The sequence below is a fragment of the Squalius cephalus genome (assembly GCF_949319135.1).
Source record: "Squalius cephalus genome assembly, chromosome: 11".
In the NCBI taxonomy this organism is placed as follows: Eukaryota; Metazoa; Chordata; class Actinopteri; order Cypriniformes; family Leuciscidae; genus Squalius; species Squalius cephalus.
Genome location: NC_137132.1, coordinates 2319347 through 2331825, shown reverse-complemented (window position 1 = coordinate 2331825; position 12479 = coordinate 2319347). Strand labels below are relative to the sequence as shown.

Here is a 12479-nt window from a genome sequence, read left to right as displayed (position 1 = left end):
CACCTTTATCTTACTAAGTGCCCAAAACACACAACAGAGCCGCATTAGGCCATCATTAGATGCTGACAAAGCTTCAAATTAAAATGGCTTTTCCCTTTTCGATAAAAATGGGGAAACATTCAGAATGTGAACAAGGCAGAAACAAGCAACTACTGATGACTGCTTTCAAGGGCAAACAGTAATTTTCAGAGGAAGCCGTGAAATTGCCTCTGGTTTATTGCGACACGTTTAGCGTTAAACAGCTTTTGTGTGTGTGAGTGGAGGCGATTGGTCCGCAGTCATGAGACACGTCAGACCTTCTGTGAATCAAATCAACCGCAGAGATCTGAAGGGTGAAACTCGTATCGTGTAACCCGAGCGAATTTACATAATAACAGGTGGTTTAAAGATCATCTGAATTATTGATAACCCCACAGACTCTCAGTAGAGAAGGAGATTTTCTCCAACAATGAGGCGGATATCTCAGGATGAGGTTTAAAGGTCAGGCGCAGTCCATGTTGAAAGCTCAGATTAAACTGATAATGAACAGGTCAGACGCATCTGTGTTGAAAATGGCAGTGAGTTAGATTAGACTAGTGCTCCTGGGTCAATCTCACAAGGAATGTCCAGCTCACTTTATCTCAAAATTCATTTTTTAACCCAAGTGCTGGGTTGGGTCATTTTATTGGGTTATTTTCAACCTTTTTACCCAGGTGCTGGATAGTTTTTTCTGTTGCTCAGCTGCTGGGTCATTTTTACTGTCAATACAATTGATGAACCCCTCACATACCTACCTAGTGCTGGGTCAGTGTAACCCAATGTTGGGTAGTCTGTGCCAAACCGGTTTAAACTGGATACTGGTCATCTTGTGTTCTGTTCTGAGAGAAAACGTCCCGAAAGGAAACTTCCTGAATGAAATTAAAGTTTGTTTTACATTGCATTCCTATGAAATTTTTACTGTACAAAAAGAAAAATGTCCGTGGTCTCACATTTTACCTTTTTTTTTTACTTGTACGTCTCAGCTAGCGTCTGCTATGAATGCTAGCCTTCTAGAAACAAACACAGCATACACCGGATCCACACTCAAAGCGAACGACGCGCCTCTCACCAAACGAATGCATGACCAGAGCCGAAACAACGCTGTCATGTGTAACAAAGTTGCCGCGCGCTCCACTTACTAGCGCTAGCATCGCAGCTGTGGTCGCGCTATGCGTTTGACAGGTTGAAACTTAAATATCTGACAGACGAGATGGCACAAGGTAAAGCTGTTTCTGATGTAACTTTTCAAACATTAATATACTATAAATGATTGTCACTTAATGAACTGGAACAGAAGTTTTCTTCCCACAGGTTCTCATTGGCTGCTTCTGTCACGTCCTAAACGTTTACTAAATGTTTTTGAGTATTTCGTGATTTGTAAAAGAATAACTTGCCATTGAATAAAAATATGGTATATGAACTGTTTAAGTGTGTTTTCTATTATTTAAAATGGAAAACTTTGAGTGTCAGGTTGACTGACCCAGCACTATGTGAGAAAACAGAAAGAAAATGGGTTAATGTATAAAACCCAACAAGCTGGGTCAAAATAACCCAGCAGGTGTTTTCTATCCAATATTTACCCAGCGCTGGCTTGCAAAATAACCCAGAAGTGGTTGTTTTCAACCCAGCATTTTTTAAAGTGCACAGATTTTTACTATTGTGATGCAATAAAAAAAATCATTCTCATTATTTGTTGCGTTGACTACCGTTCATCGCCGCCCGCTGGCGGTAGTATGCATTTTCACGGGCGCTCAGGTGGGATTAATCTGTAATCAGCTGAGCGCGTGGAACGGCTTCTTCCTAGTATGTGCTGTCGGTGTTTAGAAAGGGCAAACGAGCACCACAAACAGTTTGGAAACTCTACAGGTTGCACTGCACAAAACAACAAACCCGCAAAACTCTGGAAGACTGCCGGTAAGAAAACTAATCTGCTTACCTGACTCATAGACTCCTGCCGTTTTAAAGCCAATGCTGTTCTGAAGCGGTGTTTGTTTAAAGAGGACGTTACATTGCTACGGTAACTGTTTATGTGGGTGGCGCAAGCCCTAACTGTTTATAGTATTTATATATAGGATTTTGTAAAATGATGATTTAGAATGTTTGCATTGAATATGTGACGTTTGTACAAGTGTGGATAATAATGGGTTCAAAAAAAAAAAAAAAAAAAAAAAAAATGTAGAATATAGAATTATATTATTATTATATTTCTATAATATAGAAACGAAATTACCCTGTAGTAAAAATTATATTCCAGTTATCTGGACATAATGACTTAAATATAACTAAATATTTAAATGAAACAAATACTGCTGTGATGTATGCTTACAATTGTACTATTTATATATAAATATATATAAATATATTATTATTTATTTTTTTGCATTACAGTAATACAAATTGAGAGGATAAAATGTGCTTAATTATCATGGAAATTATGCCACAATGCCAAAATTGTTTAATGAAGTTTTGAATATAAAATATATTATATATTCAAATATAAATATTAATATAAAAATATTATCTTTACACAAAGTATACTTTTTTTCTTTGGATTTTAAAGTAAAATATGAGCTGAACATATGGTCATTTTTTGACAATTTTTCATAAGATTCACAGTTAGTTTAAAACGCTCAGACGATGTGAAGACAGCACCTTGCGTCGCTTCTGTAAAATATGTGCTAATTGAGTCTCTAATTGCTTGTCAGTGTCTGATGAGAAGCAGGCCTGGGGACTGATGTAATTTCATCAACATCTGTGTCAGGGAGACATTAGGATATTGTCCAGACATGGTCGAGACGGCCAACGAGAGCAAACACGGGCCGACTGCAGTTCATTCTGATTCAGGAGACCTACACACTTCTAAAGCAAATATCAATTTCTTAGCTGAAAAAAACATGCAAGCAAACAGTGCAGTGAGTGGATATTTGAACTGAGAATTGATTTCCGTCTCTTGAACTGCCTCAGACTGACTCTTAAATGGCACTCGCAAAGTCTAGTTCCTCTGAAGACATCTTTATCTCCACATTTTGGAGAGATCAAGCTGAAGATTTTACCCGTGTGTTGCTGCCTGAGTTGTTTGCAAATTGATCATTGACTTACTGATAAAAACTTCTGCAACTAATCAGACTATGTTCATCAGCCACTGTGGCTAGTGGTTTTCCAAAGTTACGAGTCACTCAGCATTTTCATGGCCACCTTTTTTTTGTTATTGGAAAATTACATTTTACTAGGGGTGTGACAATACACTTCGCTCACAAGACGAGATGATACACGATATTGGGTTCACAAGAAGGAGACTAATCGATATTAATTCCTTTTTTTGTTGTTGTGCTGATTAATCAAGTAGTCAGACTGTCATTTTGACGTTTAATCGAGGAACCAGCCAGTTATTTTGTCGGTTATTTTCAGATTTTTTTGGTTGATCAAGTAATCACAGTGTTATTTTGGTGTTCAGTTGAGTAACCAGCCGATTATTTTGCAGATTAATTGAGTTATCAGTCGATTGTTTTTCCCACTTTGCCGGGTAATCTGTCGTTTTTGTCAATTTGTTGAGTAATTAACGAGTCATCTTGCCGATTAATTGAGTAATCAGTCGCCGGTTAACTTGCTGATTAATCGAGTGATCAGTCGCTTGTTTTTTTCTGATTAATCAAGTAATCAGACTGTTATTTTGCAAATTAAATGCGTAATCTGTCGATTATTTTGGCGATTAATCGAGTTAATTTATACAGGTTTTTTTTGTGTGCTAATAAAAATAGACCTAAATGAACAATAGTCAAACTCACAGCATACGCAGAGATGGAGTTTGTTAACTGAACTCCTGAGATGCTCCAAGCATGTAAATTATTACAGTGCAACTCTTCACTATGAAACACAAAGCGCGTCAGACTTTATATGCATTCCCAAATGCACGTTATTGGAAACCCAAACAAAAAGCAAATGCAGAGACTGAGTTCGTGAGGAGCAGCATTTACTGTGAACGGAGCTGCCCTGAGACGCTAGAAGAAACACAGAACCTGTACGCATGTAAATATAAAATTCAACATGCCAAAATGGCTAGCAGGAGTGACTATGTTAAAGTAATGTCAAGCCCTGTATACATGAACTCTTTCCCCATACCGTTTTACTGAATATATCCCTAAATGAACTGGTTAGCTGTCACTAGAGGATCATGGGAGCTGTAGTTCACAACAATGAAAAAAAAAAGTCATATTATGACATTTTTGCTTTCTTTTTTTTCGTCTGAATATACGCCTGATTTTGAATCGGCGTTAATAGAGAAAGATGTTTTTGCCTGCAGACTGATCTGGAAATGGTGGGTTCATTTCAGTGGTTAGCCGGGGTGGACATGCTAAGTGAATGTCAGCAGAACGAGGAGACACCTGTTAGAGCACATATTTATCAGGAGAATCTCAATATTAGCAGGGAATCAGGCAGCAGAGACATTTGTTTACTGAGGCTCTATGTAGGAGGACATTAATACAGTGGCTAAACCGTGAGAAAAAGACAAGCTGATGTTTGCACAGAACGAGAGAGAGAGAGAGAGCAGCGTGGCTTTGGCTAAATCAGTGGTTATCAACGGGCGGCTAGTGAATATGGATCCAAAAAAGAGTATATAGAGTTTCTGGTCTGTTCTGATTCAATCAGCTGGGAATTAAAAATAATAAAAATGCGAAAGGTTGTGTCTAATTAAACTCAACAGTATTATGGCACAAATGTAAACATGATAACATAGGTTATTATTATTATTATTTCAATAAAAATTATTGTTAAAGTTAATAAAAATTATTGACACGATAGATAGATAGATAGATAGATAGATAGATAGATAGATAGATAGATAGATAGATAGATAGATAGATAGATAGATAGATAGATAGATAGATTGATAGATTTTTGAATCCAATTGGCTGAGACTTTTATTCTACTAATGCAATATTCTAATCTCGAATCCGATTGGCTGAGAGACTTTTATTCTACTAATGCAATATTCTAATCTCAAATCCAATTGGCTGAGAGACTTTTATTCTACTAATGCAATATTCTAATCTCAAATCCAATTGGCTGAGAGACTTTTATTCTACTAATGCAATATTCTAATCTCGAATCCGATTGGCTGAGAGACTTTTGTTCTACTAATGCAATATTCTAATCTCGAATCCGATTGGCTGAGAGACTTTTGTTCTACTAATGCAATATTCTAATCTCGAATCCGATTGGCTGAGAGACTTTTGTTCTACTAATCCAATATTCTAATCTCGACTCCGATTGGCTGAGAGACTTTTATTCTACTAACGCAATATTCTAATCTCGAATCCGATTGGCTGAGAGACTTTTGTTCTACTAATGCAATATTCTAATCTCAAATCCGATTGGCTGAGAGACTTTTGTTCTACTAATGCAATATTCTAATCTCGAATCCGATTGGCTGAGAGACTTTTATTCTACTAATGCAATATTCTAATCTCGAATCCGATTGGCTGAGAGACTTTTATTCTACTAATGCAATATTCTAATCTCGAATCCGAATGGCTGAGAGACTTTTATTCTACTAATGCAATATTCTAATCTCGAATCCGATTGGCTGAGAGACTTTTATTCTACTAATGCAATATTCTAATCTCGAATCCGATTGGCTGAGAGACTTTTATTCTACTAATGCAATATTCTAATCTCGAATCCGATTGGCTGAGAGACTTTTATTCTACTAATGCAATATTCTAATCTCGAATCCGATTGGCTGAGAGACTTTTATTCTACTAATGCAATATTCTAATCTCAAATCCAATTGGCTGAGAGACTTTTATTCTACTAATGCAATATTCTAATCTCAAATCCAATTGGCTGAGAGACTTTTATTCTACTAATGCAATATTCTAATCTCGAATCCGATTGGCTGAGAGACTTTTGTTCTACTAATGCAATATTCTAATCTCAAATCCAATTGGCTGAGAGACTTTTATTCTACTAATGCAATATTCTAATCTCGAATCCGATTGGCTGAGAGACTTTTGTTCTACTAATGCAATATTCTAATCTCGAATCCGATTGGCTGAGAGACTTTTGTTCTACTAATGCAATATTCTAATCTCGAATCCGATTGGCTGAGAGACTTTTGTTCTACTAATCCAATATTCTAATCTCGAATCCGATTGGCTGAGAGACTTTTGTTCTACTAATGCAATATTCTTATCTCGAATCCGATTGGCTGAGAGACTTTTATTCTACTAATGCAATATTCTAATCTCGAATCCGATTGGCTGATCGACTTTTATTCTGCTAATATCACATGGAAACCGTTTCCCAATTTGTTCCACTCCGCTTGTTTCTGCCAGATCTACACTGGCAGCATTTCTCACAGTCAGCGTCAATGGTGGAGGAGCAAACCTGCTGCAATTTTACAAAAACTACTGTTATTATGCCACTGAATGTAGTTTTAAGAGATTTTTAGGCGAGAATGTAGTTTTTTCACACTACACTATTTGTCACACTACAACGTGAAAATTCATCCACTTGGGAGTATGTTTCCAAAAAACGTTGTTGTGAAAAAAACGCTGTCTCGATGCATTTTCAAATGCATCTGATGCATTTTCAAATGAAAATATATTAGTGTGGACAAGGCCTATATTGACATTGATGTTGATATTAATAATAATTAATTATTACTTAATTATTATATTTAATTAATTTAATATTAGTTCATAAGTATTAACATTAATGTGTGCCAATGTTTGATTTTTTTTAACAATAATTTTGGTAATATGTTTGGTTCTGAAGTAAAGAGAACCACTGAACTAAATGCTAATTTAACAGTTATTAATTTCATACCAGCATCCATAAAACCTTAAACAGGAATATGAAAGTCATTTTGTTTGAATCTGATGGTGAGGTGAGCGATAGTCAGTTCAGTGTTCCCTTCTCATACCCATAATTCCCCTGTCCTTCTCGCTCTGTCGCGCAGTGAGGTCTTTATCAATGAATGTCCATCTCATCTTCTCCACCTCTTAACCTCTGACCCGAGACTGAAAGCACATCGCTAGTGATGACAGAGCGCTTTGACCCCGCGACCCCCGGGACAGTATCACGCATTATCAGTCCCGTTTCAGAGCGGCCAATCAGAAAGCAGCTCAGAAGCTCGGCCTGCTGGGATCTGAGGTGAAGGGATGTTTAAATCCAACTGGACATTTCATTTCAGGCTTGCTGTTAAAGTCTCGCCCCGACTCTGACCCCGAACCGAGAGAATACTAGCTCACATCAGCTCCCAGTCATCAAAGACAAAGAGCTCATAATGCAAGTCGTAGATTTAAAAATCTGGCTTTTTAATTTCATGAAAACAGATTATTTTGCCAAGAGATCTCTTATTTATTTTACCATTTTATAAAAGACATAGGAGGGAGTGACAGTGGACCAAACAAAGGTCTTCATTCCAGCATCTCTGTCATCTTTCTGCCGTGGACAAAGAGTTTCAGTTTTTATATGCTGACCAAAAACAACTGCATTACCAGAGAAACATGTGGTTCCCATCAACATTGGAATATATACTATGCCTCGGTGGAAACTATACACTGCATATACTAAGTCTCTCTCACCCACATGTATCGAACAACATTTTGATTCACAAAATACAATGATTACAAATGATTATGAATGTATATAAAAAGTAATAATACAGATACATAATACTACTGATTATGAATATTAATAAAAAGTAATAATAACACTGAAAACAATATTAAATGATGAAATCTTAGTCTTCAAAGTTGAGTCGGTTCATTTTCACATGGCAAATATTGAACTGGAATACATTTTGAAATATAAAAGCCTGACTCGTGCATACACACTTTCAGTTGAGTTGAATCTTAAGTGATGGACAGCGTTGAGTTGTAACTAACTATATATGTCAGCGGTGTGACAGTATCGCAGTGATGGGCGATTAGCGCTTTAGCGTTACAAAACATGCCGTTGCTGTTTTTGTAAGATTGGGTGTCATTCTTGAACCCATTTCTATGTAAATCATTTGTAAATTTAATTTACAAAATAATGGTTTTATGAATGATTCACACAGAAATTCATTCTGCTCATGTTTGATGAATGAGATCTTTGTTTTGCACACATAAAAATGACTATTTCTCTCTCTCTCTCTCTCTCTCTCTCTCTCTCTCTCTCTCTCTCTCTCTCTCTCTCTCTCTCTCTCTCTCTCTCTCTCTCAAATGAAGTATTAGGACGTCTGATTCATTGCAGTGAATCAGTTCATTCAGGTGGTTTATTCAAATGAACAGGTTCAAAACGACACACACATACATACTCACACACCCATACACATACACACACACACACACACACACACACACACACACACACTCATTTACTCACACACTCACTCATACACTCATACACTCACACACACACACACACACACACACACACACACACACACAGTGTTTTCATTTTAATTTTAGTTTATTTTTAAGTAAGTGGAAAAAGCAACATTTCAAAGTTTTGATTTACTTTTTCATTTAATATTTATATTTTGTTAATAATAATTTGAATTACCTTATTTTTATAGTTTCAGTTTGGTTTTAATTTTAGTTTCATTTTTAGTAATTTTGCTATATTTTAGTCACTTTTATATATTTAGAAAACGTTGTATATGTTTATTAGCATTATCTTATTATCTCTCTCTCTCTCTCAAATGAAGCAGTAGGAAGTCTGATTCAATACAATGAATCAGTTCATTTGGGTAATTTATTAAAATGAACAGGTTCAAAACAACAATTCACTGATTCATTTGAATAACCTTTCCTTTTTGTAACTCCAGTCTTCAGTTGACGTGTGTGAATGACTCTCTCTGGTGTTTTCTCTGTGCAGGATGATTCCCTCGGCGAGTAAGACGTTTAAGATCAACGATCTGGCGGCGGGGCGAGAGTACGAGCTGTGTGTGTTAGCAGTGTACGACGACGGCATCACGTCTCTGACGGCCACGCGTGTGGTGGGGTGTGTTCAGTTCCACACGGCGGCGGAGGCGGGTCACTGCCGCTTCGTCCCCAGTCAGTTCCTCGGCGGGACCATGATCATCATCATCGGCGGCATCATCGTGGCGTCCGTGCTCGTCTTCATCATCATCCTCATGATCCGATACAAGGCGTACAGCGGCGCCGACGGGGCGAAGACGAAAGCGCAGGGAGACACGAGCGTGAACATGCATTCGCAGACGAACGGAAGCAGAACGGCTCGTTCCGGGTCGAAGCATCACAGCGAGGAGTGTCCCGAGTCTCCCGGCGGGAAGGACTGCAAGGCGCTGGTTCTCCTGAAGATGGATGAGACTCAGGAGGAGCTGAAGGTGGAGCTTCCGCCGATGTGCTCGGAGAAAGCGGCGCCGGCGTCCCGACGGGCCAGTGTGTGCGGGCCGCCCTCTGACGACACACACACGGACAGCAGCCTCACGGGCTCCACCATGTCCCTGTGCCTGATCGGGCCCGGATCCGGCCCAGGCCCGGCCGAACCCCCGCGGAAGGGCCCGCTAGCCAACATGGCACTCCTACCCAGCGAACTGGCCCGGACTCGGCACCGCTTCTCCTTCGACGGGGACTATGCTCTATTCCAGAGCCACAGTTACCCACGCCGGGCTCGAACCCGGCGACACAAATCCACCACTCATCTGAACACTGACGCGTCGCCACCCTGCAGTCGGAGGGTCACGTTCAGCAGCACAGAGTGGATGTTGGAGAGCACGGTGTGACGGACACGTTAACGGCACGTCCACACACACACGTTTTACGTTTTGACGTTGTTGCTGTAACACACCGTCCGATAAGCGACACTGTAGCTCTGCTCCGAAACCTAGTGAGCGATTCGTCCGCACAAGAAATTTTATAGGATGCATCAAATTGATCAAAAGTGACAGTAAAGAAATTTTTTATTATTTACAAATAAATGCCGTTCATTTGAACTTGCTATTCATCAGAGAATCATAGAAAAAAATCAAAAAAAAAAAAAACAAGTGTCAGTTTCCACAACAAAGTGATAATAATCATAAATGTTTCTTGAGCATCAAATCATCATATTATACTGATTTCTGAAAGATCATGTGACACTGAAGACTGGAGTAATGATGCTGGAAATTCAGCTTTGATCACAGGAATAAATTACATTTTAGTAAAAATTCACATAGAAAACTGTTATTTTACGTTGGAATAATATTTCACAATTTTGACAGTATTTTTTGATCAAATAAATGCAGCCTTTGGTGAGCATAAAAAATCGTACAGAACCCAAACATTTGAAAGCTCATTTATATTTATTATTCCAGTGGTTCTCAAGTGGTTTTACATTAGATTTTACATTAAAAGTGGTGACTAAAGTTTTTTTTTTTCAGGTACTAACATTTTGAATCATACAAAATTGTATTTTAATTCTTTCATGTTCTTCGCAGCAGTGATTCACTACTAATGTATGTAATGTCACCTGGGTCGCATTTGTTTTACGTTATCAGTATTGCTCATATCATTTATTTATTTTTAAAATGTGGTTATTAGTGGTACTTCCACTATTAATATCTCACATTCTTATTAGTATGTTATGATTTATGAATTTTATAAGCAAACGGGCTAAAAAAAAGGTTAGAAACATGTTGATTTTAAATTATTATAGTAGTTATTAATATTTTGAATTAGCTATAATTTTTATATTTTCTGTTTTTTTTAAACTGATTTTTTTATTTTTTTTATTGCTTTTTTGTAATTTGCATTAGTTTTTTAAAAATACCTCTGAACAATTTTTCTTAGCTTTTTATTTCAGTTGAGGTTTTATTTCAGTTAATTATCTTAGTACTTCAACTTATTTTAGGCAACTAAATATATATATATATTGAATGGTTATTCATGCATTACAAATCACTGTAGAGTTTGAATGGACATATTGGGGACACGACCTTTGACATCAACAACAAAAGATTTGGAAAGTGTTTTCTCCTCCCTTTAAAAGTAGATAATCTACTTCAATTTCACCATCCAAACCATTTATGATTTCATGATTAGTTGCATTTAATGTAGTTTCCCTCCCTGCTGTCTGCGACCCATCAAAAAGAGACACAAGACCCTTTTTAGGTCCGGATGCACCATTTGAGAACCACTGTGTTGTTAACTTGCGACATCGAAATTAGTTTGAGGAGTCTGTGAACAGTGTTTCATGCCGTCGTGTTCGGGGTGCTGCTTTAGAAGGAAGCTCCCTATGTAGACGGCTCACTAGGGTTTGGGACGGAGCTCGTGTCCAGTGTCATATTTGAGAGCACAGTCTGCCCTTGTCCTGCCTCCTCCTGCGGTCCTAAAGAGAGTCGGTTAGCATGCCCAGCGGTGCCTTATCTAACAGACCGACCATCGGAGGATAATGCTAGCTGTGGGCACAAACACTAGGGAAATGTTGCAGTCTGTCTCTTTTGTTAGTCTTTTTGTTTACTATGTGATGCCAAGGGTGCAGAAAGAGGAGGAAGGGACTGAATTTGTCCAAAAACGCAGTGATGAACATTCAGGTGAGCGCTGTGTGTGAATGTGTATGTCCAATACTTTTCAAAGACTTTTGCACAGAAGACACGAGATATATACTGATACGTATCGCACCAGTCTATACAACAATACCGAATAAAAAAATAGATCTATACAAATAGCGTTTGCTCTTTCAGGAAGAACGGACCGGATTTTTCTACGAGGACGATTCGCAGCGGGATGGACTGTTTCTAAACCGGTTCTGTGCTGATGTGACTGTATCCTAAAAATCGGTTTTGTATCTGGCTGGTCTAGATAAAAAAATAATAACAGTTACAAAAAAAAAAAAAGAAAATAAACTAAGAAAAAGACCAATGACCAATAATGACAGCAACGACAAATACATATATAAGTATATTAAAATCTCTCGGTGTATGTGTTCTAAATATGTAAGTCATAGGTGACATGACTTTTTACGAAACATTTGGCGTGTTGGCGTACGGTTTTTACATTAAAAACCACCGTCATCACGGATCCCAGCCTTTAAAGCTGAAGTTTGGAGCATTTATGCCTCACGAACGGGGATTAAACTTTTTGTGTGGGTTGACTGTACGAGGTGTTTGTGTCTTTTGTTCTTGCACTTTTTCTTCACACGCATCCTGAATGTGTCCGTAATGATGGGACGCCGCAAGCAACAACGCTACCAAAAATACCACGTCTAATTATAATATCGGGATGATTTCAGATAGAAAAGGTGTTTTTTTGGGTTTTTTATGCCAACATATTTTTTGTTAGATTAAAAGTTTAGCTTTGCAGTGATCAAAATGCATTATTATAACTTGAAACGTTAATTTGTCTCCGTGTGAACCATGCACATTACAAACAAAGATTTCTATTTCGAACTGCTTGGCTAACTTAGCTACGTTCACACAACACGTTGACAACCTTACAGGTGCGAGTCTCGAGATGTCCCGTTAAAAC

At 38.0% G+C, this 12479-nt stretch overlaps 1 protein-coding gene across 7 annotated transcripts in view; it reads left to right on the top strand.

Moving 5' to 3' along the window:
- Positions 1-12126, top strand: part of lrfn1 (leucine rich repeat and fibronectin type III domain containing 1) — a 163570-nt gene extending 151444 nt beyond the window's left edge. For all 7 annotated transcript variants that reach the window (XM_079886532.1, XM_079886533.1, XM_079886535.1 and 4 more), the window contains one exon: positions 8887-12126. In XM_079886532.1, coding sequence (XP_079742658.1) covers positions 8887-9757 — 871 coding nt within the window. In that variant the 3' untranslated portion in view covers positions 9758-12126. The remainder of the gene's footprint in view (positions 1-8886) is intronic.
- Positions 12127-12479: the final 353 nt, after the last annotated feature.